Raw genomic sequence first — 23,906 nt, 5'->3', positions numbered from 1 at the left:
GGATCAGACTTGTTTGTCCAGCACGTCCCACAGATGCTCGATCAGATTGAGATCTGGGGAATCTGGATGCCAATTCAACACCTTTAACTCTTTGTCATGTTCCTCAAACCATTCCTGAACAATTTTTGCAGTGTGGCAGGGTGCATTATTCTGCTGAAAGAGGTCACTGCCATTAGCGAATCTCACTGCCGTGAAGTTGTGTACTTGATCTGCAGCAATGTTTAGGTAGGTGGTACGTGTCAAAGTAACATGCACATGAATGCCAGGACCTAAGGTTTCCCAGCAGTCCAAAGCATCACACTGCCTCAGCTGGCTTGCCTTCTTCCCATAGTGCATCCTGGTGCCATCTCTTCCCCAAGAAAACGTGATTCATCAGACCAGGCCACCTTCTTCCAATGTTCCATGGTCTAATTCTGATGCTCACATGACCATTGTAGGCGCTTTTTAGGTGGTGGACAGAGGTCAGCATGGGCACTCTGATCAGTCTGCGGCTATGCAGCCCCATAAGCTGCAAGCTACAATGCACTGTGTGTTCTGACACCTTTCTATCATAGCCAGCATTATCTTTTTCAGCAATTTGTGCTACAGTAGCTCTTCTGTGGGGTTGGACCAGTCCGGCTAGCCTTCACTCCCCACGCGCATCAGTAAGCCTTGGGCGCCCATGACCCTGTCGCCGGTTCACCTCTTGTCCTTCTTTGGACCACTTTTGGTAGGTACTAACCAATGTATACCAGGAACACCCCACAAGACCTGCTGTTCTGGAGATGTTCTGACACACAGTCGTCTAGCCATCACAATCTGGCCGTTGTTAAAGTCACTCAGATCCTTACATTTGCCCATTGTTCCTGCTTCCAACACATCAACTTCTAGAACAAGAACTGACTGTTCACTTGCTGCCTAATAAATCCCACCCCTTGGCAGGTGCCACTGTAATGGGATAATCAATTTTATTCACTTCACCTGTCAGTGGTTTTCATGTTATGGCTGGTCAGTATAGATAGCTAGATAGATAGATAGATAGATAGATAGATAGATAGATAGATAGATAGATATTGATAATCTTGATAATTAAAAAATATTGATAATATATTGACATATAGATAATCTTGGTTGTTGAAAAAAAAAAATTTAGTATGATTTCCTTTGTAGTGACTAGGCATGTGATTTCTTTTAATCATCATTTCGGGACAACTGCCTGATCTATTTTTCTGATTTTTGATGCTATCATGATATTGTCTTTAAAACACTTGCTTAATTGTGCTTGTTTTTAATGGACAGTTATTTAACTAACTTAAAAGTGTCCTTAGCAGCAAGTCACAATCATCACTAACTATTCACAATTAGACAAAAATGTTTTTTTTTTTTTTTTTTTTATTAGAATACAAAAAAGTGTACAGACACTTCATCAACATTCTGTCCTTCTAATACGTGTTCTCCTGAATGCAATAAAGGGTTTATTTAAAAAAAAAACAATATAAAGCCTATTGAATATCATGGTGTATGATACAAAAGGAATAACTGGTCATGCTGTTGTAGGAAAATAAACAATGACTGGGTGGTGGGAAGTGTTTTATTCCTCTTACACCACACTAATTTACTAATAATTACATTTTTTATTTATTAATGAACAATACAACTTACTTTTTAATCATTTATCATTAACATCCATGAAACAAAGTAGTTCCTACTGTCACTTATGTTATAGCAGCTAAAAAGTCTTTTTTTTTTTCTTTTAAAGGTAATAAGAAAAAATGCCCAGCTTCTCATGTTACTGCAAAACTGGAAAGCCCAAACCTACTGATTTTACAGAGCACTGATGTGTAGAACCTTCGATCAATGTTAAATAAAAGTCTCCTTACAGAAAAACTTAACCATCTCAATGATTACATATTTTTAATCCATTTATTATTAGACTTAGATTATGTGGAAAGTCCAGCATACAAGTCTCTGTGAGTTATAACATACGTATTAGAACAAGTGCAGTAATATAAACCTGTGATTTGTCTTGAAGGCAGAATTACGGTCAGATCTTCTGTTATAGAATATTAATCAGCACCTTTTTAACAAAACGTACTAGAGAATTCAACAGTGCTGTGGTATAAAACTAACTACTAGCAAATGACATATAGTGAAGGTGTAGATTTGTTTGTGAAAAATGACTGTTAGTAAGAAGAGTGTGTGTCTTCACATACCTTTGTGGTCTTGATCTTGTTCCCTGTGGCACAGCTCCAGCCTTTAAGATCAGGCAGAACTTTACACTCCTCTCCATCCAGGCAGGGGTGCATCTGACACCACCACTTCTGCTCAACTATGGAGGCTGTAGGAGGTTAAATGTACTCTTTCAATCCAAATACTGATTCATAGATACAAGACACAATACAAGATGATGTGAATTGATGGGAGAACATCAATATTTGGAGCTGTGCAGTTTTCTGGCTGCTATTGAGGTGACATGATTTCCATGTCTTACTTTTGTTCTTTACAGCTATCTAGAGTCTGGAACACTTGATGACATGATTTACATTAAAAGCGACGGTATTAGCTTTCGAGCTTTCAGTGATTCACATTAGAGAAATATAAGCCCTTGCAATAGACCATTGTCTTGCACAGATTGGAGTAAAAGGTGCAGTATCTAAATATGTAGTGGAGATAATGAAAAGGTTAAGCACTGATCGTTTTGTCAAGATTTCCTGCAGTGAGCACATTAGTGCTATGCTTTAATTTGCAGGGAATGTCAGACACAAAATGTCATTGAATAGGTCAGACAGCACTGAGGGGCCCATCTGGGTTCTCTCTAGTAGCTTAATACACTGATTTCCTCTACTTTATTACATCGCAACTATAGTAGGGCACTTATGAGCCAAGTAAAAAAGATGACAACTGCCCTTTTTAACAGTTACACACTTTTCACAGTGGATTATGGAGTGACCGGAGCTTCTATCGTAAAATATGTACATACAATGCCAAACTGATTAAGGCTTAGTGCCATTGACCAAGGCCATCTCTTTTGATTTTATAGTAATAGAAATATATGTGGATATTACTATTATTGTTCATTTGTTTGTTTTGTTTTGTTTTTTGTAAAGAGTAATTTTTAAGAGTAATTTTGATCTTCTATCATCCACATCCCAATGATCCAGTGAACAACATTTAAGCTCCTCCTTTAAGTAAATCTCATTTACCAGATGTTCAGAAACTTATCAAGAATCTTTGGGAGAAAAATCCCGGTATGTAAGATACATACATAATCTACATACATTCTTCAATGTATAACTTGTGACACGCAGTAAAGAAGGAGTGTTTTAGCACCAAATGTTTCATACGTTCCAATTGGAACTGAGTAACAAAGTCATGTTTCTATTAATAATCAGAAAGAAAATAAGCAGCAGGAAAGCACTTGCACATTAGACAGGCAACCTTCACACATTTGAACATATTTTTAGCATCCAATCTCCACCAGCTAGCACATATATATATATATATATATATATATATATATATATATATATATATATATATATATATTTCACTTGTTTCATGGTAGCAAAATTAGCTCTACTGCCATTTATACTTGATGTGACAAGTAAGTAAGTTCATTAAAAAATCTAGAAAAAGTAAGATCTAGAATAGTACTTTCTGAACTCAATCATTAATTCATTCATTTACAGTAACTACTTTATCCTAGTTGTAGAGCCTTTGCTGGGAATACTGGGGCATGAGACAGAGTTCACTGCATAGAACAGTACACACACACAAACACACACATACACACCTGGGGCAATTTAAAGTTGTTAATTTACCTGTATACAGCTAGATGTCCGAACAGCTGAGTCACTGGCAGTCTTCAAACAACGTCTAAAGACTTACCTCTTCCTAAAGTACTCAAGTTAGCACTTACAAAACCAAAAAAAAAAAAGTATTGTCTGAGCACTTGTCTATTACCTCCCAAACAGAGTTTTTGGACTGATGGTATTCCTAGTTTGTGACCTAGTGAGCCAGTATCAGAATGTATTTTTGATAGACTTCAAAGCACTTTTGTAAGTCGCTCTGGATAAGGACGTCTGCCAAATGCCATAAATGTAAATGTAAATATGGGAGAAAAGCGAGGAATCCAGAGGAAAAAAAAACACAAACACACAGGGAGAACATCCAAAACTAAACACAGACAGTAACCACTGAGCACTGAGATATCAACACTACCAACTGCACCACTGTGCCACCAAAATCTGAGCTATAAGTGATTAATTTCAGGTAATGTCATACACATGCATGTCTTCAGAACCAATTTTAATATTTGGTTCTTTATTAATTCAAAATTTAGGAATGCTTCCCCAAAACTTTAAAAATCTAGTTACAAATATTTAGTAGAACATTCTTTTCAGTTCAAAATGCCTTACAGCAACAAAATCCATACAGTGGGGTCCAAACGATTGAAACCACATTGAAAATCTGGAATTTTTTTAAAATTGGAAATAAACAGAAAGTTTTAGAATTTTGAAAATTTTGAAAATCCTCATGTCTAATCTCTTCTATTGAAGCATGTGTTCAGACGACACTCTGATGGATTTGATCTGAAATGGATCATCGGGTTTTGCACAAACTTGTGGAGTCCGTGCCAGCTCGAGTGCACACTGTCATTAAAGCAAAAAAAGGATTCTACTTTTCACTCAAGTTGTTACTGATAATATCAATATCAAATGACAATTTGTGTCCTATATCAGAAATGTTTCGACCTCATTTAACAATGTATACACAATGCCTAGTTATAGGTATTTTTGAAAAAAATTATAGCGTTGTGCCAATATAAAGGCAAAAAAGTATGATAAAAAAAAAAAGATGTTACACGGGTATATATATATATGTATGTGTGTGTGTGTGTGTGTGTGTGTGTCTGTGTGTATGTGTGTATAAAATCCCGGAACATACCATCTACACAGGAAGGTGCTGCTCGTGTGGTTCCAGCCACTTGTCCCGGAAAGCAGGAGCATTTGACAGTCTGAGAACGTTCCTCTATCTTGTTCTTATTGCAGCATCGATGTAATGCTACGACTTCACACGTTCCTGTTCTGACATGGTGAACTGTTGAATGAGAGGTCAAATGACACACACAAACTCATATGGTTGATACCTTTTCATCTGCTCTAAAGGAAGGATATAGTGATATATGAATATAACGTTATCTATATTAAAATATCTTTACAATGTGTAAGATAAAACCCTAGTATGACACTATTCCAGTCATTTGTTTAAATAATAAAACTTTTCAACCAGGGTAACCATACTTTTTCATGGTTGCTCTTTCAAATAAATTAGGACAGCCTGATTGATAAAACGGCACATAAACCTTTATTTGATTTTACCAGCGCCATTTCCTGTACAAAGAGTTCAAAACAATCGTGGCATTCATTACATACCCCTAGTGAATAAAACCTTTCAATCCCATTTTGGTTCTAAACCCTTTTCTTTTGTAACTTTGCTTTGTGCCATGTTTTGTCTCATTGTGACCAGATCCACAAAATTGTTTTGAAACTGTAGTTAATATCTATAAAGAGGACACATATAATATAGGAAATATATGAAGTTCTCTAAATGAATGACACACAGCTAGGTGCTAACTTATTCCAGGATTTGCAACGGTTATCTGTAGCAATTGAACCTGTTATGTTTCCATGATTTCTAAAATGATATCGTATTATGATCTCATTCACATTATGAAATTATGCTAAACATGAAACATGATATACAGTATATATATATATATATATATATATATATATGATACATGAAACATGATATACAGTATACACACACACACACACACATATATATATACTGTATATCATGTTTTTGATGTTATTGGCAGTTAATTATGCTTATTTCTATCAGGTATAGGCAGAGACGGATGCAAGTGTGGGTTGAAGTTTATTAAACACTCAAATAATCCAAAAGCTAACAATCCAAAACCAGTCCAAAATCCAATGTCTAAAGTCAAAAAACAGGCAACATTCAGGCAATCACAGTCATGTTTCATGTTTAGCATAATTTCAAAATGTAAATGATATCGTAATATAATTTATAATATTTAATATTTCTTTCTTTCTGGACTCCTCCTCCCAGTCCACATCAAGAGCTTCATCATCTACAATAGAGGATCTGAAGAAGGAGAGACCAGAGAAAAGACCACCGGGATGGGCTGAGCTCAGCTCAAAGCACTTCCTCTTCCTGGACCTCGCTGATTACGTAATACGATATCATTTTAGAAATCATGGAAAAATAACAGGTTCAGTTGCTACCGATAACAGATATTTCGACAGTCTCCTTATTACACCACGGCATTTTGACTTTTAAGTCTTTATGCCATAGCTTTCAGCTTGACTTCTAGTTCTACTTGGAGAATCTTTAAGGGTAAAATGTTTAACTTTATAGGGAACAATTTATATACCAGCGTAACCAGGGTAAATAGGAATAGAAAAGTTAGTGTCCATAATAAAAGCTTAACATTCTGATGATCCTGACCTGGGGGTGTGTTCTGTAGGTGTGCATGTGGTACACTATACTGTATATGAAGTTAAAAAAACTAAAGTATAAAAGAAGTTAAAGGAATGCTCAGAGTTAAACTGCAGTGTTCTGTATTTTTATCCATTTCTCTATTTTTATGTAGTTGGCTCCCTCGGTATTGTCTGAATTATTTAAAGGCAGTGTATGTCTGTGCACTTTTAATTGAGTCTGACATTTCCATGAGGTTCCCTCCTCCTGTGGATGCATTTTTGTTTCCACCTAATGTGGTAAACAACTAATTAAGAGTGTTTGGATGCCCTCGCACTGTTCTATAGCAGTGCAGACAAGCTTATCTAATTACATTGCATTTTCATAACTAATCAATAGAATTATGGGGTTGGATTTTGTAAATTATGATAAATGATACTGAAATGTGTTCAGTAGAGGCTTTTTATGTATATAGTACTCCTCTCCATAATTACTGAAATCACTTTTAAACATTTTCTGAATAGCTCTCCGACAGTCCTCATCGTAGCTTAATGTGTAATGTGAATTGGTGACATTTAGAAATGGTCAGCAGATTCTATCGGTGCAATTATAATCTGACTTTTAATACATATGATCATGGATCTTTTTTATGTTATTAACATCCTCAGTCTAATTTATAGTTAGAGTGTTAACCTCGCTAGGAATGGAGAGAAAATTATATCAGTACAAGGCAGCAAGAGGTCTGTGTTACAGGGTTTTAATAATCAGTTTCTGTTGTCTCTGCACACACTTCTCTTGAAGGCTGTACCGGTTACTTTGACTATGGAAGAAAGGAAGCACTACAGAAAATAACCCACACGTTCTCCTAGCACATTCTAAATATGAGCATGAACTGAGACACTAGAGTTTTAGCCAGCCATTATTTGCTTTCTGAGCTTTCTGAACTCTATTAGTACAAACATGCACAGGGAGGAAGAGAAGTAACACTGAGCAATGTGTTATTTCAGGTGCTGTTCCCTTCACTGTAAAGATAAGGTCACAGTCTCCTCCAGAGGCCTGAAGTGTTCGTTCGCAGGTATGACCAAACAAACAGATAAGCTCAGTGGCTCTGCATGTCTAATCTAACTGTGATGTATTGAAGCATTTCGAGATAGAGATGGAGGGCACATTTAGAGGATGAACAACATAATGTATTTTTGATAATTTGACAGCCAAATCACCCCCATATTCCCCAACACATTTATGTGTGTGTCTGAAAGGAGTTGGGAGACACGGATTTGAGCAAAAGGTGCTTAGACTGTGATTTGAGCAAAAGAAAAAAACAAGCTAAAAATGAAAGCTGCTTTGTCTGCATATAATAAATATCGTACAGTGAATCATAAGGATTTGATTAAGTTGACTCCACATAATAAGTTATATTCTACAGTATATTCTAAAAATTTACTTAGTATGCAACAACAATAATAATAATAATAATAATAATAATAATGATGATGATGATGATAAAATTGTTATATTGAATAATAAGGATGTCCATGCCACATTCACTTCAAATATGGTGTATATATGGTGTAAGTTACACTAGATGAAAGATGCCACGAATGGCAGACAGATGACATACACTATATGGCTAAAAGTTTGTGGACACATGACCTTCACACCCATATGTGGTTCTTCCCCAAACTGTTACCACAAAGTTGGTAGCACAGAATTGTATAGAATGTCTTTGTATGCTGTAGAATTAAGATTTCCTTTCACTGGAACTAAGAGACCCAAAGATGTTCCAGCATGACAATGCCCCTGTGCACAAAGCAAGCTCCATGAAGACATGGTTCGCCAAGATTGGAGTGGAGGAACTCAAAGTATCCTGCACAGAGCTCTAACCTCTTTGAGATGAACTGGAGCACCACATGAACCTCAGACCTCCTCACCCAACATCAGTACCTGACCTCACTAATGCTCTTGTGGCTGAATGATCACAAATTCCCTCAGCCACGTTCCTAAAATCTAGTGGACAGGCTTCCCAGAAGAGTGGAGGTTATTATAACAGCAAAAGAGGACTAAATCTGTAATGGGAAGTTCAACAAGCACATATGAGTGTGATGGTCAGGTGTCCACATACTTTTGGCCATATAGTATAGGTATTAGGCAATCATCAAAATGAGGGACAGACAGAAGGTTTTCAGGTGATCAACAAGCAGGATAAAGTAGGAGAGGTAGTGTGGCAAATCAGGAAATAAAACTTCACAAAGACTGGATTATTTAAAGGGGTTGTGTACAGATGTGTTTCTTTAGAAGTCTGGCTTTTGTGACCATGGATATGTTTCAGTTTGATCTTGTGACTGAGAGTCATGTGGTGTGGGAACTGGCTGAGGATGATGGGAGTTCGCAGTGGGTACAGACACAACATGGACTCGGCACTTTTTTTTTTAAGAATTCCTTCTGAGGAACTCTAATAAATCCATTATCACAATTATGATGATAACTATTAACTATAAGTTAAGGCTGGCTCTGAATAAGAATATTATATTGGAAATTATTTTAAAATGAACAAAAAAGATATCTCTGTGATGTCATCGATAGATATGTGTTAATAATCAAAAACAATAGGAATGTAAATGTTTTTGATTATTAACACATACACAATAAGAAATCTACTGAAGCTGTGATATTTGAAGGAGATATAGTGAAAATAAGCTCCAGCAAGCTGCAAAAAGACAAACTGAACATTTCTGTACTTGCATTAAGTTTGATGATATAGGCACATGATCTACAGATCCCGTGAAACATGAAAACGGACACAACAAACATATCAGGCAGAGTTTGATTAGTTGATATTTGCGCTGGTGCTGCACCCACCCAAGGTGACGTGAGACAATAAAATGATTACGATACAGTGACTTCTTCATTCTACTGTAAATACTGTATTACATTAGGGCCAGTGGGAGCTCAGTGGTTATGACATTGGCCTACTGATCGGAAGGTTGTGAATTCACATCCCAGCACTGCCAAGCTGCCACTGTTGGCAGCTTAACTCTCAGCTGCTTAGTTGTATAAATGAGATAAATGTAAGTCACTCTGGATAAGCGTGTCTGCCAAATGCTGTAAATGATACAAAGGCATATTGTAGATACTGTATTACATTACTACTACTATATTGTAGAAATAAATAAGAGGAAGGAAGATCTGTGTTATACATTAAAAAGGGCATCTACTTATATATAGTAGCTACACAATACTACAGTGTTTGCAATCCTTACAATGACATGATATACTAGGTAATTAATTCAGTGTTAAAAAAAAAAAGTGCATATTGTATGCATGTTGGACCTTCAGCCGCTCAATATATGATGTTTGTTTTGCACATATATTCTCCTTCTTTCCATTTTGAGTCCAAATCTTCCCTCCAAACATTAAGTGCTCTCTGGAAGCTGTGCCTGACTCGAATGATAATAGATTTACAATTCCAGAAAAAAAAAAACACAAACCCTGGGGAAATTACAGTGTACCAAAATTATCAGATGGAAATTGAACCCTTGCAAGCTAATTCGATTCCAGTCCCCGCTAAGATGATGAGCATCTTGAGGATGAGCAAGCCAAGGCCGCTGCCAGTTTCCGGAATGCGTGCGTCCCTAATTGGGCCAAAAGCTGCCTGGCGGCTGCACATGCACTGGGCTACTGAACTATTCGTCAAGGTAAGCTGGTTTCATATCACCATATTGTTGTGTGGCACAATGGGGTACTTCTGCACTGCGGAGAGTGCTCAAACGACAAAGGGTTTATTTTAAAATGCTGTAATCTATTTTTCCAAACACTTTTTACGTTTTGCATTCATATGCCACATCCTCCTATCCGTAGATGCAGAGTTTATTTTACAGCCTCAGGGACAAAAAAAAATTTTTTTAAAAACTAAAAGCTATGTTCTTTGTGACCAAATATATCCAGCAAATAATTTAATGTTAATGTAAATTTTCTTAACAATCATGCTAATTTAAAAAAATAAATAAAATAATAATAATAATAATCTCCATCTAGCCAATGAAGCCTGTAAATTAGGCTGTGATACTTTTGCTAATGAACAAATAATTACTTCTACCCATTTCAAATGACTTCAGGGACCATATAAGTACATTAGAATGCTATTATGGCACTAGAAAATCCCTGGTAGTAATTAAAATACATATACTGATTTAGTTAACACATTATTACAACCTTGGTAGACATGCTACAGGCTGGAATATGATTGTAAGCAATTTGGCGCCATCAGAGGTGCGTGTCATATCATGTAAATATTCGTGACTAGCATCTAGTCGTTTCTCAGGCACACCCACAATGCTTTTCTGCATTTTATACCAGTCTACTGGACAAGAAAAGCCTACACACCCTAAAGAAGCATGCTGGCATACGTACACTTAGGGTTTACTATGTTATTTGTCTCAGTTCCCTGGCACTACAATACCCAACATGCATCACTCCAATGCATCTAATGGGAATTAATTCCTATAGCATGTTCAATCAGACTGCTAGTCATTAATTTATAAGACCAAAAAGACACCTGTAATGCTAGCTAAATTTATTGCTGTGGTGTTTACTTTAATCACACTGGTTGTGAAATAAAATGAGATTATTTATTGTACAATAATTCATTTGAATAATGCCTCTGGAGTGCAGTGTAACAGAAGTGGAAAATAAGAAGATGATGAAGCTAATGATGTTGTTTTTCACTGTTTACCAAAAACAAGCTGTTTGAATTTGAAAAAAAAAAAAATCATATGCAACAGGACATTATTCAAACTAGTAAATCTTGTTCTAGGGAATAACGTGATTTTACATCATTTTCGGACTCAATAATGAATGGCTTGGAAGTTTTAATTACTAAATTTACACTCACCTTTATGTCCTGCAATGTGGATCGGTGATAGCAAGATTGTGAGCATGCAGATGAGCAGCAGAACTTGTGTAAAGGTCTTCTGCTTTTGTTTCTTAATCATCCTAGAAAGAGATGGAGAGACACAAACAGTAAAAGAGAGCTGGGAAAGGTCAAATCTTAAAGAATCAAGAATCAAGAACCTTATTCCACTCAGGTATCCTTCTAAAGCTTTGGAAAGTGATCAAAGATCAGACCAAAATGTAAAAAAAAATAATAAAGTATCACTAACTCTAAAGCAAGTCCATGTGGCAATGTTAGTAAAAAAATATGTACATTTTGAAAAAGACTACTACTAGTTTTAAAAACAATATAAAATCTGTACTAGGAGTTCAAACACACATCCCAGCTGTGTGTACGTTATTTAAGATGAAGCAGTGTGTACAGTCTGTACACTGTGTCACTGTCTTACTAATGAAGTAAGAATAAAAGAAGAAATCTCACAAGCCTCACGAATCTTATCAAAAATCTTTCAACTGTATGAAACTTAATGGAACCTCTATCACTCATTCCTGTGATTTTTTTAAATACATATTTCAGCATCAGAAGTGAACTTCACTACACTCTAAATTCTATTGCACCTTCTTCTCATGTCTTTGCCAACTCAAGTATGTAATACTGTCTAATTCAGTTTTTATTCCATTAAGGAAAACAAATTATTCACCTCAAAATATCATCAACCCTATACCCAAGTGAATCCTGTTTCATGGTAATGTCTAGCCTTCTCAAATATGTTGAGTTTTGGGCTCTACTCTGACAAGAGTGTTATATTTTTGCACCTCATGCAAGTGAAAGGTTTTGTCCCAGTCTCACTGGAGAAAATGAAGTCGTCCTCTAGATTCCTGAGGACGTGTCTAGATTACATATTCCATTACATAGGTGCCAATGGTTTTGTACACACACTCCATTTTAGGATGTGGCTATAATTATTATTATTGACTGAATAAGAAATGACTTTCAGCCGAAAGTTTTTTATTTAGCTCATCAGACATTTTTGCCTTTAGACAAATGTGAATGCAGTCAGAATATCAGAAATTAAATTCAAACATAGAAAAAAAACATGCTCAGTATACAATTCTTTACTAAATATTGATTGATCAATGAAGACATTTTGTAGTCTGTTATTTCTGAGTACTCTTATGCATACTAAGAAGCAGAAAAATAAAGGGAATATGGGTGACACTTGGGAAGCTAGTTAGTACACTGAAACAAAGAAAGTTTTAGTTTGTAGCTTGTGAAGCACTATACAACAGTCACAGTAGCTAAAAGCTAGTAACTGAAATGAGGCTTGTTATGTCTATGTGCATGGCTTGGTTTTGGTTTTGTTAGTAACACAGTTCTGTGAAACCATCAGTCTGTGACAGAGCAAATGAACTGGTAAAACACAAGAAGGCAACAGTGGCTCAGTCTATGAAGGCATTTAAAGATCCCGGCAGTGCCATAACTATAGATACGTAGCCAGATATTGTAAACACAGGACAGAGGCAATACAATAACACAACAACAAAACAACAACAACATTCCTTTTTATTTCCTAAAGCTGGCAAGTCACTGGCAAGTCATGTAAAGTATTGCGTTTGTTACAAGCTTGAGAAGGAAATAAGACAACATCTATTAACAAATATGTCAAAAAATGAACAACTTTGGACTTCTGATTGTGTTTGTTAATGTCCATGGTGCAAACATTAAATCAGTCCTGTTTATGTGAGTAAGAAGGTGTAACAGCGTCTTTACTTCCTGAAGAGACTGAGGAAAGCTCATTTACTACTCAGATACTGGCAAACTTCTGTCGCTGTACCATCGAGAGATGAACTGCATCTCAGTGTGGTACAGCAGCTGCTCAGTTTCCAACAGGAAGGCCCTCCAGAGGGTGGTGAGAACTGCCCAACACATCACCGCTGCCCCACTACCACTACAAGGACATTCAAGAGTCATCATCAAGGACTGATGATGGACTGTTTACTCCTCTTCCATCCTGGAAGAACTACAGGAGTCTCCACTCTGGCACCAGGAACAACTTCTCCCCCTCAGCTTTCAATCTCTCTTCACAATGGCACTAATCCTCTAACCCTCCACATTTCACACCTTCTTCTGCTTGCACCTTATGTTCTTCTATACTGTAGTGTATTTGGATGCCATTCATTCATGTCATTGGATCCATGTCTACTTATATACCATTCCATTTGGACCTTCTTCTATTTGCACCTTTCATTCAATTATACTGTAGTGTTTTGGATATTCATTCATATCACTGGATTCATGTCTACTCATTTATCATGCCATTTGCACTGCATTGTCACTTGTACTTTACAGCTCTTACCTCATTCATTTCTTTACTTGCACTATAACACTCAATGCTTCACTGCTATTTGCACTTCTGATTAGATGCTAACTGCATTTCATTGGCTTGTACTCTGAACAATGACAATTAAGGTGAATCTAAACTATAATCTAAACTAATCTAATCTAATGTTCTCCCCCTGTCCATGTGGGTTTCCTCCAGGTTCTCTGCTTTCTGCCCACGTCCTCAAAACATGCCAGTAAGTGGTTTGACTAAGATAAATTGATCATAGGTGTAAATAAGTGCATGAATGTGTATGCATGGTGCCCTGCAATGTACTGGCATCCCATCCAGGGTGTATTCCTGCCTCACACCCAGTGTTTCTGGGATAGACTCTGGATCCATGGTGAGACCCTGACCAGGATAAAGCACTTACTGAAAGTGAGTGAGTCAGAGAGAGTGCTCATATGTGTTCAAGATGTATAATGGACAAATGTAAAATCTCTACAGAAAAAGAAGGCTAGAGGTGGAGTTTTTACCCATCTGCCACAAGCTCTGGCTATTGTTGTAACACTACAGTCTCTACACTGAGGCTCCTTTTCTCTGGCCTGTTTGGAAGGCACCCTTTAAGCAGTAAAGCATTAATCCTGCTGTCAAGGATTTTGTAGAAGCAGCAGTGGATGTAAGAGCAGATCTATTGAAATAAAGTGCAAAACAAACAACAAATTATTGAAAACAAGGATCATGAACATAAGCAATGGATACTAGGCGAAACACATAGACTAAGAGCTAGGCTGTGGCACACACAACAACAAAACCTTGACAATAAGGTGCAGAAACACTAGAACTTATATATAGGTGTTAATGAGGGTGAGACTAGACACAGGTGAGCGTGATTAGGACATGGGATATGCTGGGGCTGCTGGGAAGTGTAGTTCAGCACCCCTTTGGTCGCTACCATGACAGAATCCCCCTTTAACACGCAGCTTCCGAAGCGTGAAATAAGTTCGAGAAGGGGTCCTGGACCACCTGATGAGACGTCTCTTAGCTGATCAGGGTACTTAGGGGCGCTACCCATTGTGAAGCCAGCGGGAGACGTGACTTCTTCCTTTGGGCAGTGAGGCAGAGTGAGCTCCTACGCATAGCTAAGGGGTTGCGCGACGTCCAAGGCAGAGAACGAGGGCGGAGTGACAGCCACTGCAAAGCCAGTGGGGGGAGAGCGAAGTTCAAGGCAGAGACTGAGGGGGGAGCAACGTTCTCCATGAAGCCAGAGGGGGGAATGACATCCTCCGTGAGGCCATATGGGAGAGCGTCATCTGAAGTGGGGCAGGGAGGGTGGGAAATGGTTTTGGTTGGGTCAGCAGCCCCCCCAAAAAAATTTCCTGAAGGGGCACATGGCATCGAGCCATTCCTGGGTGGTCTTGACCCAAACTCCCTTCCCCTGTTGCTCCCACAGCATGCAGTTCCTCTCTAGGAGGGCTTCCTGGACAGTGAAAAAATTTGCTGCATCCATGTTTCGGTCAAGCTTTCTGTCAAGGTACCAGTGGATGCAAGTGAAGTGTAGATACCATGACCCCTGCCTATATAAACTTGCATCTGAGATTACTGGATTCATTATTATTTCTCCAGTTTTATTTCTGCTACAGACACACACTGCCTGATGAACTTTCGCTGAGTGAAATACAAATAAAATCAATCAAGTAAATCAAGTTTTTTTTAGGCTAACTATTTTTATTTTGTTTTTCTGCTTATGTGAAATTTGCTAGTCTACTTTAGTCTCTAGGTTTATAGGGCTTTTAATTATGTAGTTTTATTAAATGCTGTGTAAGCAAATGTAGGAATGTTGCCAAAGACACTCATCTAGAGTACAAAGCACTTTAGCCAAGCCTAAGTTTAATTTATTTAGGCTAATTGTTTCATTTTGGAGGGGATTTTGTTGCTAATGTTGGAATGTTGTTAGGTGTAATTTACTACTGATTCTGATTGAGTTTGTCATTTAAAGTCAGTGTGTAAGGGTGGAAATTTCACCATTAGGAATCTTTCTGTTAGACTAAGCTGCTATATATTGAAGCAACCTGATCTCATGAAAAATATGTACAAATTCTAAAAAGCGAGGAGATATGATTGAATTTTATACAAATGAAGCTGTACAAAAAAACTTAACCCCACCCCTAACCCAAAACCCTAACCTTAACCTTTGTATATTTTCATATGACATGAGTCATGCAAATTGCTCCAAATTTACAAGTGAGACTATTTGGTGCTGAAGGAATATAATAAAGAATAACTGTAACAAACTTCACGGATGTGCAAGGAGGAGGCGGGAACCGACTGAACTCCAACGCAAAGTTTTAATAACAAACAGAACTCTCCCTGGCGTTTCCAGCCTCTCCTTTATCACTCTCATCCACTGATTAGACAACCCAGTGCCAGGCGTGCATCCTCACAGCCTGACCCCTCCCTCCTCCTCATCACAATAACATATACAATATAAAATGTGTCAAGAAACAATAAAATCTCTTGCAATGAATAATTAAAAGTCTAACAAAACAGTCCCTGTTACCAGAAATGTGTAAAATAACACCCCCTGTATTCTTTGTGCTGGATGATCTCATTCATCTTCATTACTCTTCTCCTGTGAGAAACATATAAAGGGAATCGCACTGCGTCTTCTTTTTACAGACATTTTGCATACATTTTGTATTTTGTTCATGCATTTGTCTTTATCCACACCATATTCGTTTTGCTCTTTTAACCAAAGAATGATTGCTATGGTCACAAACTGAGAAAACAGAACACGTCGAGGCCACTCTCTCTGAACTGTGGAGTTTGCTACCCTGCGAGCCATTTCCTTTTCATCAGCTCCGTCTCCCAACAACAAATTGAATAGCCACAGGCCAATGAACACAGCTTTGACCTTGGCAAACTATGTACATCAGCTGCCTCAATGCAGAGGCTTAGAAATGAAAAGTCTTCTGCGGACAGATCAAAAGTTACACAAAAGAAAAACAGAGAAGTTTTATTAAGAGATTACTGGAGTAGCACTGATCATGAGCACATCAGAAGTGAAGACTTTTACTGAAGGTTTACATCAGCAGCAAATGAACTGTCTATTGGATATTGTGATTTGTAAATAGAAAAGCAGAAGAGAATTTAATTTCATTAACATTGTATCACAGGATATCCAAGAGAATTGGCCAGTAAAATTATAAGTCGTCATGTGATCAGCATTATAAAAGATCATAAAGAAAAATTAGCACAAAGTGTAGTGTATAGCACTGGTTATATTGAAGAATTATATATATATATATATATATATATATATATATTGAAACATTTCAGTCTTCCTTCACAGTGAATATTTTTTGTGAAGTGAATATATTTTTGTCATTGTACTGTGATCATCTTTAATTATCTAACTAATAATGATCAGTGAGACGGTACTAGAGGCAGCTACGCACGTGTATGTGGCCTGATGCACCTTCTACCAAGTTTTACATAGATTTTTATTAAATTTCCTTGTAACTCTGTTTCAGAAATGGACAGGCTCCTCTCTCTTGCTGCTTAGTAAAGAACAATAGTTACCTGCTGTAACCTGTCCATAAATGAGAGGTAAACGTTTTCATGAAGTCTTTATGCTGACAATTATTTCTTCATATGGCAGATTTTTTTCTACACTCAGGAGGCTGGTAATGATTTTCCAAAATGGTATTTCATGTTTTTCTTTCCTCTTTAAATAAAAAAATGTAGCGGTCATGTAAGGCTGATTGAAAATGTGTCTCTGCTTAAGGTATTGACTGCAGCAGAAGCTGTAGGTGAACTGATGCTTTTCTGGGTTAACACTCTGCAACTTCAAATGAAAAAGAATGCTGATGAGTCAAAAAAAAATAAATAAAAGGGAAAAAGACAAGGTTCCTCGGTTGAACACTGTAATTCACCCAAAGTAACATAACAGACCTTAAAGACTTTCTTATAAATTGGATTTTTTCTGTGTTTGTGTAGCACGGTGTGATATGACCCCCTGTAACAAGTGTCATATATCTGAAAAAAAAGAAAAATGTCACTCTATTCAGATTGCACAAACTGACACTATGCACTGACCCAAAAGTTAAATATGTACCTTACAAAGCAAAAGTCTTGAAGAAGGAAAGATTTACCAGGATGATAGTCTACAAAGTCACTTAACTATATGTAAAAAAAAAAACCCTGAATCATTCTTTGAAATATTATATTATTCTTTATCTCTTTCTCTCAATTTTTCAAAAATATCAGTGATGAGACAGGTATCACAGAGAAGTCTCTATGCTACAGATGTTCATCTGTTCCATGGTCTATGTCTGTGTGTGTGTGTGTGTGTGTGTGTGTGTGTGAGTGTGTGTGTGAAATGTCTGAGCATGTTTTATATCTTGGTCGGGACCAAATGTCCCCACAAGGATAGGAATATCTGACAGTTTTGACCTTGTGGGGACATTTGTCTGGTTCCCTCAAGGAAAACTGCTTTTGTAAAATACAAAAACAGCAAAAAAAAAAAAAAAAAAATAGAAAGAAAAAAAAAACTTACTAACTAAAGAACCAAAATGTTTCTTTTTGGTTCTCGAGATTAACATCATGGTAAGATTTAGGTGTAAACATAAAACAAAGCATAAGCTGAATTAATAATTATGTCAATGGAAAACTCTAATGCTGTACAACATATTATTATATTTATTAGGATATATGTGAACATATAACCACAGAAACCTCAACATCCGAGAAAGAACCCTTATTGTAACTGTAATTCCAATTACAAAAATGTGCATGTAGAACAAACAATACACACCTCGAAACAAGAAATGTATGGGACAGTTTTGGGTCACTTAATAACTAGATCCATGGAGATAAATAGTGGTCTGATAGTGATTTCTTTTTTATTTAGTTGCAGTGAGTTCAGGCTGGTGGATGGAGTCACCTTGACTGCACAGTTCAGCTCTGTGAATGTGGCAGGAGGAAACTTGGCAAGTGCTATGACTGAGTACAGGTGATGACATCCTGTAACATGCACCTGCTGTCTCAAAAGCTTCTCCACTGCTAGCAATTGAAAAAAGAGTAAAGGATTAGGGCTGGAGGGTCATAAAATGTGATATAATGTGCATCATAAATTTATGCAGATGGTAGTTTGCCAACTATACGAGACAACAAGTGCTACAGAAAGTAATGGCTTAATTTGTTTTTATCGTGCCACATTCTTCCCATTATCTAACTCAAAGTTTGGGATATTTTTTGTAACCAATCTCTTTTTCTGGATATTTTTTATAGCTCCTTAGTCTTCATGGTGCTCTTTGTTTACGTATGTTCTCTAATATATTCTGGGGTTTTCCAGAAACAGCTGTATTTATATTAAAAATCACAACATTTACGTTATGTCCTTTTACATTTTGCAAACTATACTGATTTTCCACTTCAATATTATAGTTTATTTTATGTAGATTCCTGACATACAGTATAATCCCAATTAAATTCATTTCAGTTCCAGGTTGTAACACTACAAAATGTGGAAAAGTCCAAGGGGGTGAATGCTTCCACAAGGCACTGTAAAATATGCAGCTGTAAAACTTTTTTCTAGTCCATTACCATCCTTCTCACCGTGCAGGGGAGAATGTGCTCATGGGTCCAATACTTGGCAAATTTCCGATTATTCGCACTTCATTATATTTTTAACTGCTTATGTATTTTTATATAAATTACCTGATTTGTGCAACCATCTGTCTCTTTTGTACTGAAAGGTCTTTGTTTTTTCTATGGTATAATTTCTATGGTATAATGGGTTTTTACAACCTCATATTTATAGTATATAGTATATACAGGTTAACAAGTAATGGGGACTGAGAGTAAATGAATGACAGTTAGGCCCTGTTCACACCTTCACACCTTTGGAGGTGGTCTGGGACACAACTGACCATATATCATTTGTAGTGTAAATGCAAAAACATCCTGGACAACAATAAAAGACCACCTAATTGTCTGCGTCATTACCCTAGCCAGAAGATACGTAGGCTAATCATTGCGAGACTGTTTGGTATTTGTGCTGAATGGCGTTCTCCAGCACTAGGCGGATGGATAAAGGCAATGCCTGTTACTGAAACGCAAGTGAAAGACCTCCATTTGGGCCAAGGACCCCTCTCATTTCCTGTTCATTTATAATTTTCGCTAACAGCCCATGTGATCTAAACATTTGAAACAGCCAGTACAGGTACATGAGATAGGATTCGAAGAACATTTCTGCCTGAAAACAAATGCTGCAGAAGACTTATGTAATAAATCTGATCACAAGCGGTCACTGTCACGTGCCACGTGTAAATGGCTATGTGTTTAAGCTCCCCACTTGTGATCAGATCACTCGAGACAGATGTTAATACAGATGTGTGAACAGAGCTTTTCTTTGCCTTTAATTAAAATATTCCTTAGGGTGGGGAAGGGGTGTCAATAATTTTGGCACATATATTTTTGAGAAGAAATGGTTTTGTGTGTGTGTGTGTGTGCTTGGGGATCCTCCTGCTGGCTGTGGTGTGTGTGTGTGTGTGTGTGTGTGTGTATAAGTAACACTTTTATTTCACCTTTGTCACTTAGAGGTCAAAATGAGTATAGTCTCTGTAAAAAGCTGTTCATTATAGAAACTGAACCAAGCTCATTAAGACTTTTTCCACTTTTGGTAATAAAAGAAAAGAAATAAATTAAAACTGACTCACTGCAACATAAAGGGAACATAAGGGTTAATACTAAGGAGGCTTATTCGTATCATACCGCACTGTTCTATGTCATGTTAGCAAAGCTACAGCCATAATCACATTCAGTAATGATGATGATCTGTCATTTATCTCCTGAACCACGGAAAGTTGGCAGCCTTCAAGTCTTCCGTAACTGACTTTTGATTAAAGCTTTCTCTTTTCCTTTCTCTTTTTCATGCCCTCCTGATCCTGTTGCACCTAATGCCAGTGTGATGTTTCAATCAATGTCCCTAAAATTCCACCCGCCACCCATTAGCTGTTCAAATCATTCATACCAATCAATCCTGAAACCTTCTCTTTCTTCTTGCTTTTAAGCTCCAGTCCTCTCCTATGATGGTTCATAATACACGCAGCCTATTTTTGATCCGGCTTTAATTGCTCTTTTTTTTTTTGCAATGGCCACATCAATTATGTATATAGTTCAGAAAGGCATCATATGTCTCATCGTGACTACCTTTAAACTCCGTCGTCAAACTGAACCAATCTACAATATATTCAGTCATAGATACATACAATTTAAAGGCAGTATACTTTTGGGGGAATTAAAGGCTCAAAAGTTTGCATCTCCCTCAGCTCAAATCCTAACTGTAATCTGTGCAAGTGTAACTCCAAAGACAAACATTTAGCCGAGATTCTTGGCTGCTGCTGTTGAACAATGACTCTTTGTACAGATTTACACTAATCCAGACGAGACTGCAGCAAAGATATTACAGCGTCTATACTGCAGTTATGGATTACACCTGATGTTAAGCAGACGTTAATTAGAATGTGGTTAAAGTTGCAAACAAACCAAAAGATGCACTGTCGATTCTTGGATTGAAATAGTCCATGCTTTAAAGAATCTGTTTTAATTTGCTGTGTATGCTGCTACGCCCCTCTTTTTCTTCTTCTTTAGCACTTTTGAGTTTATCTCTCTTCATTTATCCTATCTGTATTCCGACCATATTTTCTTCAGTAAAATGTTTCAGGTAAAACATTCAGGTAAATGTTTCAATAAAAACTAAAATCACACACAAAATGTTTGCTAGAGTTAAATGCGCTAGTTAATTTATTTAAACTTGCCTCATTATGGTCTCTAATTTATTAAAACTCTTTAAAGAGTTAATACACACTGTAAGTTAACAGCATCTTAATTATTAATCTTATAAATTGTAAATACTCAATAAGGCAGTGTTATTTTTCTCTATTACTCTGCCATTTTCCTGAAGGAATCATTATTTAAAGCTGAGTTAAGCAAAATGTGTTCTGTGCGAGAAGGCTGTATGTTATCTGAGTTTTAAGGAGGAGACTATTTAGGTCCCTCCCTATTGCGTAATAGCTTTAGTATTAATATGAAAAACCTTTGACTAAAAGTTTTTATTTCTGCATAAAAGGAAGATTTGACAAATATATAAGGTGAACAAATTCTCATGTGATTTCTTTTCTTATTATGTTTTTCTTTGTTTGTATGTTAGTTCCACTGTAGCACATTTACTAAGCTCAGTAAAAGGCCAAAAATGTAATCAGCAATGGCAGCTTTTTCCTTTGTTCTCATCCATCAACCTGTTCAAGGCCACTGCTCATCCCTCTGGAAAACCACACAGTGCAGTCTCTGCCAACACATCGCAAACGCTCTTCCTTTACGAACAGTGACTGAAAAAAAAACTAAAAACAAGCAAGAAAAAAAACAAAAAAACTGAAAAAAAAAAACAAGCAAGTATTCTGGGAAAGCTAATGGTACCATTCACCAACATGTTCAGTGTTGCAATGGGCTGCTTGTCTGTGTTCTTCACCTTTGTGCTCGACTTTCTGCTCAGCAACTGCAAACACAGAAAGTTGAGAATGGTGAAGATTAGTAATGGGCTTAATGAATCTGGTTAAATCACTTTGGCCTTTAGAATGTCTTTCCTTCTGGTTATTCATATTACATTGAGCATTAAAAATTATTTAAAAAAAAAAACTATAATTATGGCTTTTGATACCATTTATGTGCAACAACATTTTCGAAGAGGACAAAATTAAAATGAATGTAATATAAAATTGGATATAAAATTATCCAGAACAAGCTGTACATACATAATAAGAGAATAGTAAAGGGCAATAAGTAGAGATTGCGCAGTACCACTTTTTTCTTTTCTATTAGCTGTATTAGCTGATATTGTTCCCAAATTGATATTGTTTATTTAAAAAATACTAAGCTTTACAATGATTTGAACTGATACAGGAAAAAATACATTGCTAAAAGCATGACATACAAAACCACAGCTTTCACACAAAAGTCAAGTCTCGTTATGTGTAAAGCAGTTCCAAAAAAATCTTTTCCAAAATCGAGTTCTAGTCTTTAGCATTTGTTACAGCATTGGATTAAATTCAATCTTTTTTCTCTGATATCAGATCTGCCATTTTGTGCTGGTACTGGCCCAATACCGAGCCCTGTTATCAGACTGGTGCTATTTCAAGCAATTAATTAATGCCATTCACAGAATTGCAAAATATGAAAGATTTAAAAGGATGGTTTTTGAAGCATGGTGTAAAGTGCTTCAAAAAAAGCAAAAAAAAAAAAACTTCACTCCACTCCACTACAAGCTTTCTGCATCTTAACATTTCATTTCTAACATTTCCACCATTTTCAATATACACAATAAACACATGTAACCTGTCTTTGGTTTCCCCAGCACACAGCTCATCCAGGGTGTGATGCTATCAGATTCTCCTTTAACTGGTGGATGTCATGGTTTTGTTCATAAATCAAGATTGCTAGTTTTGGGTAGTCAAAAGATTCTCATCTGTACCATCAGTTTATTCTCATTCACTGTGAGTTTTGGATATTTTGGGATTGTCTAGTTTACAGTTTGATAGTGCAGCTGAAACTGAATAGAAAGACACACATTGTTACAAGTTGATCTCAGAATAAAGACGGGTTTTGCTAACAGCAATTGAAAGCGTAGCCGAATACAAAAAAAAATTTTTTTAAATAAATAATCTGCTTAGCACACCAAGTACATTCATGCCAGTACAAATGTAATATTACTTGATTATTTATTTAGGGTTTAGAATTAAGGTTGTTAAGTTTGTTTATAGCATTGCTGCTTCACAGCTCCAGGCTGCCAGTTCAATCTACTGTCTGTGTGAAGTTTCTGTGAATGTTCAGACACCCATGTTTCCGCTCAGATCGCAGCGTGTCTGGCAGACATTTCATCATGGATGACAGCTCATCAGCTGAAACTTAATCTCAGCAAAACTGAACTGCTGTTCATTCCAGGTGATTCATCCCCATGTCAGGATCTTGTGATCTCCCTGGACAACTCTCTGATCTCACCTTCGGTTACTGCACGCAACCTTGAGGTAACCATGGACAATCAGCTGTCCGTTTCCTCTCACATTGCTAATCTAACACGCTCAGGTCGATTTCTCCTTTATAACATCAGAAGGATTCATCAACTTCTATACACACCCCACTCAGATGCTT

General features: G+C 36.9%; 1 protein-coding gene across 3 annotated transcripts in view; it reads right to left on the bottom strand.

The window, feature by feature from the left end:
• Positions 1–23,906, bottom strand: part of LOC113532214 (chemokine-like protein TAFA-2) — a 44,756-nt gene that overhangs the window by 6,956 nt on the left and 13,894 nt on the right. For 2 of the 3 annotated variants that reach the window (XM_053241612.1, XM_026923469.3), the window contains exons 2-4: positions 11,378–11,478; positions 4,927–5,079; positions 2,193–2,317 (exon numbers count right to left, since the gene is read on the bottom strand). In XM_053241612.1, the coding sequence (XP_053097587.1) occupies positions 2,193–2,317; positions 4,927–5,079; positions 11,378–11,477 (378 nt within the window). In that variant the 5' untranslated portion in view covers position 11,478. Of the gene's footprint in view, positions 1–2,192; positions 2,318–4,926; positions 5,080–11,377; positions 11,479–22,230; positions 22,258–23,906 lie in introns of all 3 variants that reach the window. The other variant, XM_026923468.3, reaches the window with a different exon arrangement.

Source organism: Pangasianodon hypophthalmus, chromosome 18 (assembly GCF_027358585.1).
Source record: "Pangasianodon hypophthalmus isolate fPanHyp1 chromosome 18, fPanHyp1.pri, whole genome shotgun sequence".
NCBI classification, from domain to species: Eukaryota; Metazoa; Chordata; class Actinopteri; order Siluriformes; family Pangasiidae; genus Pangasianodon; species Pangasianodon hypophthalmus.
This window is presented reverse-complemented; position numbering and strand designations above follow the sequence as displayed.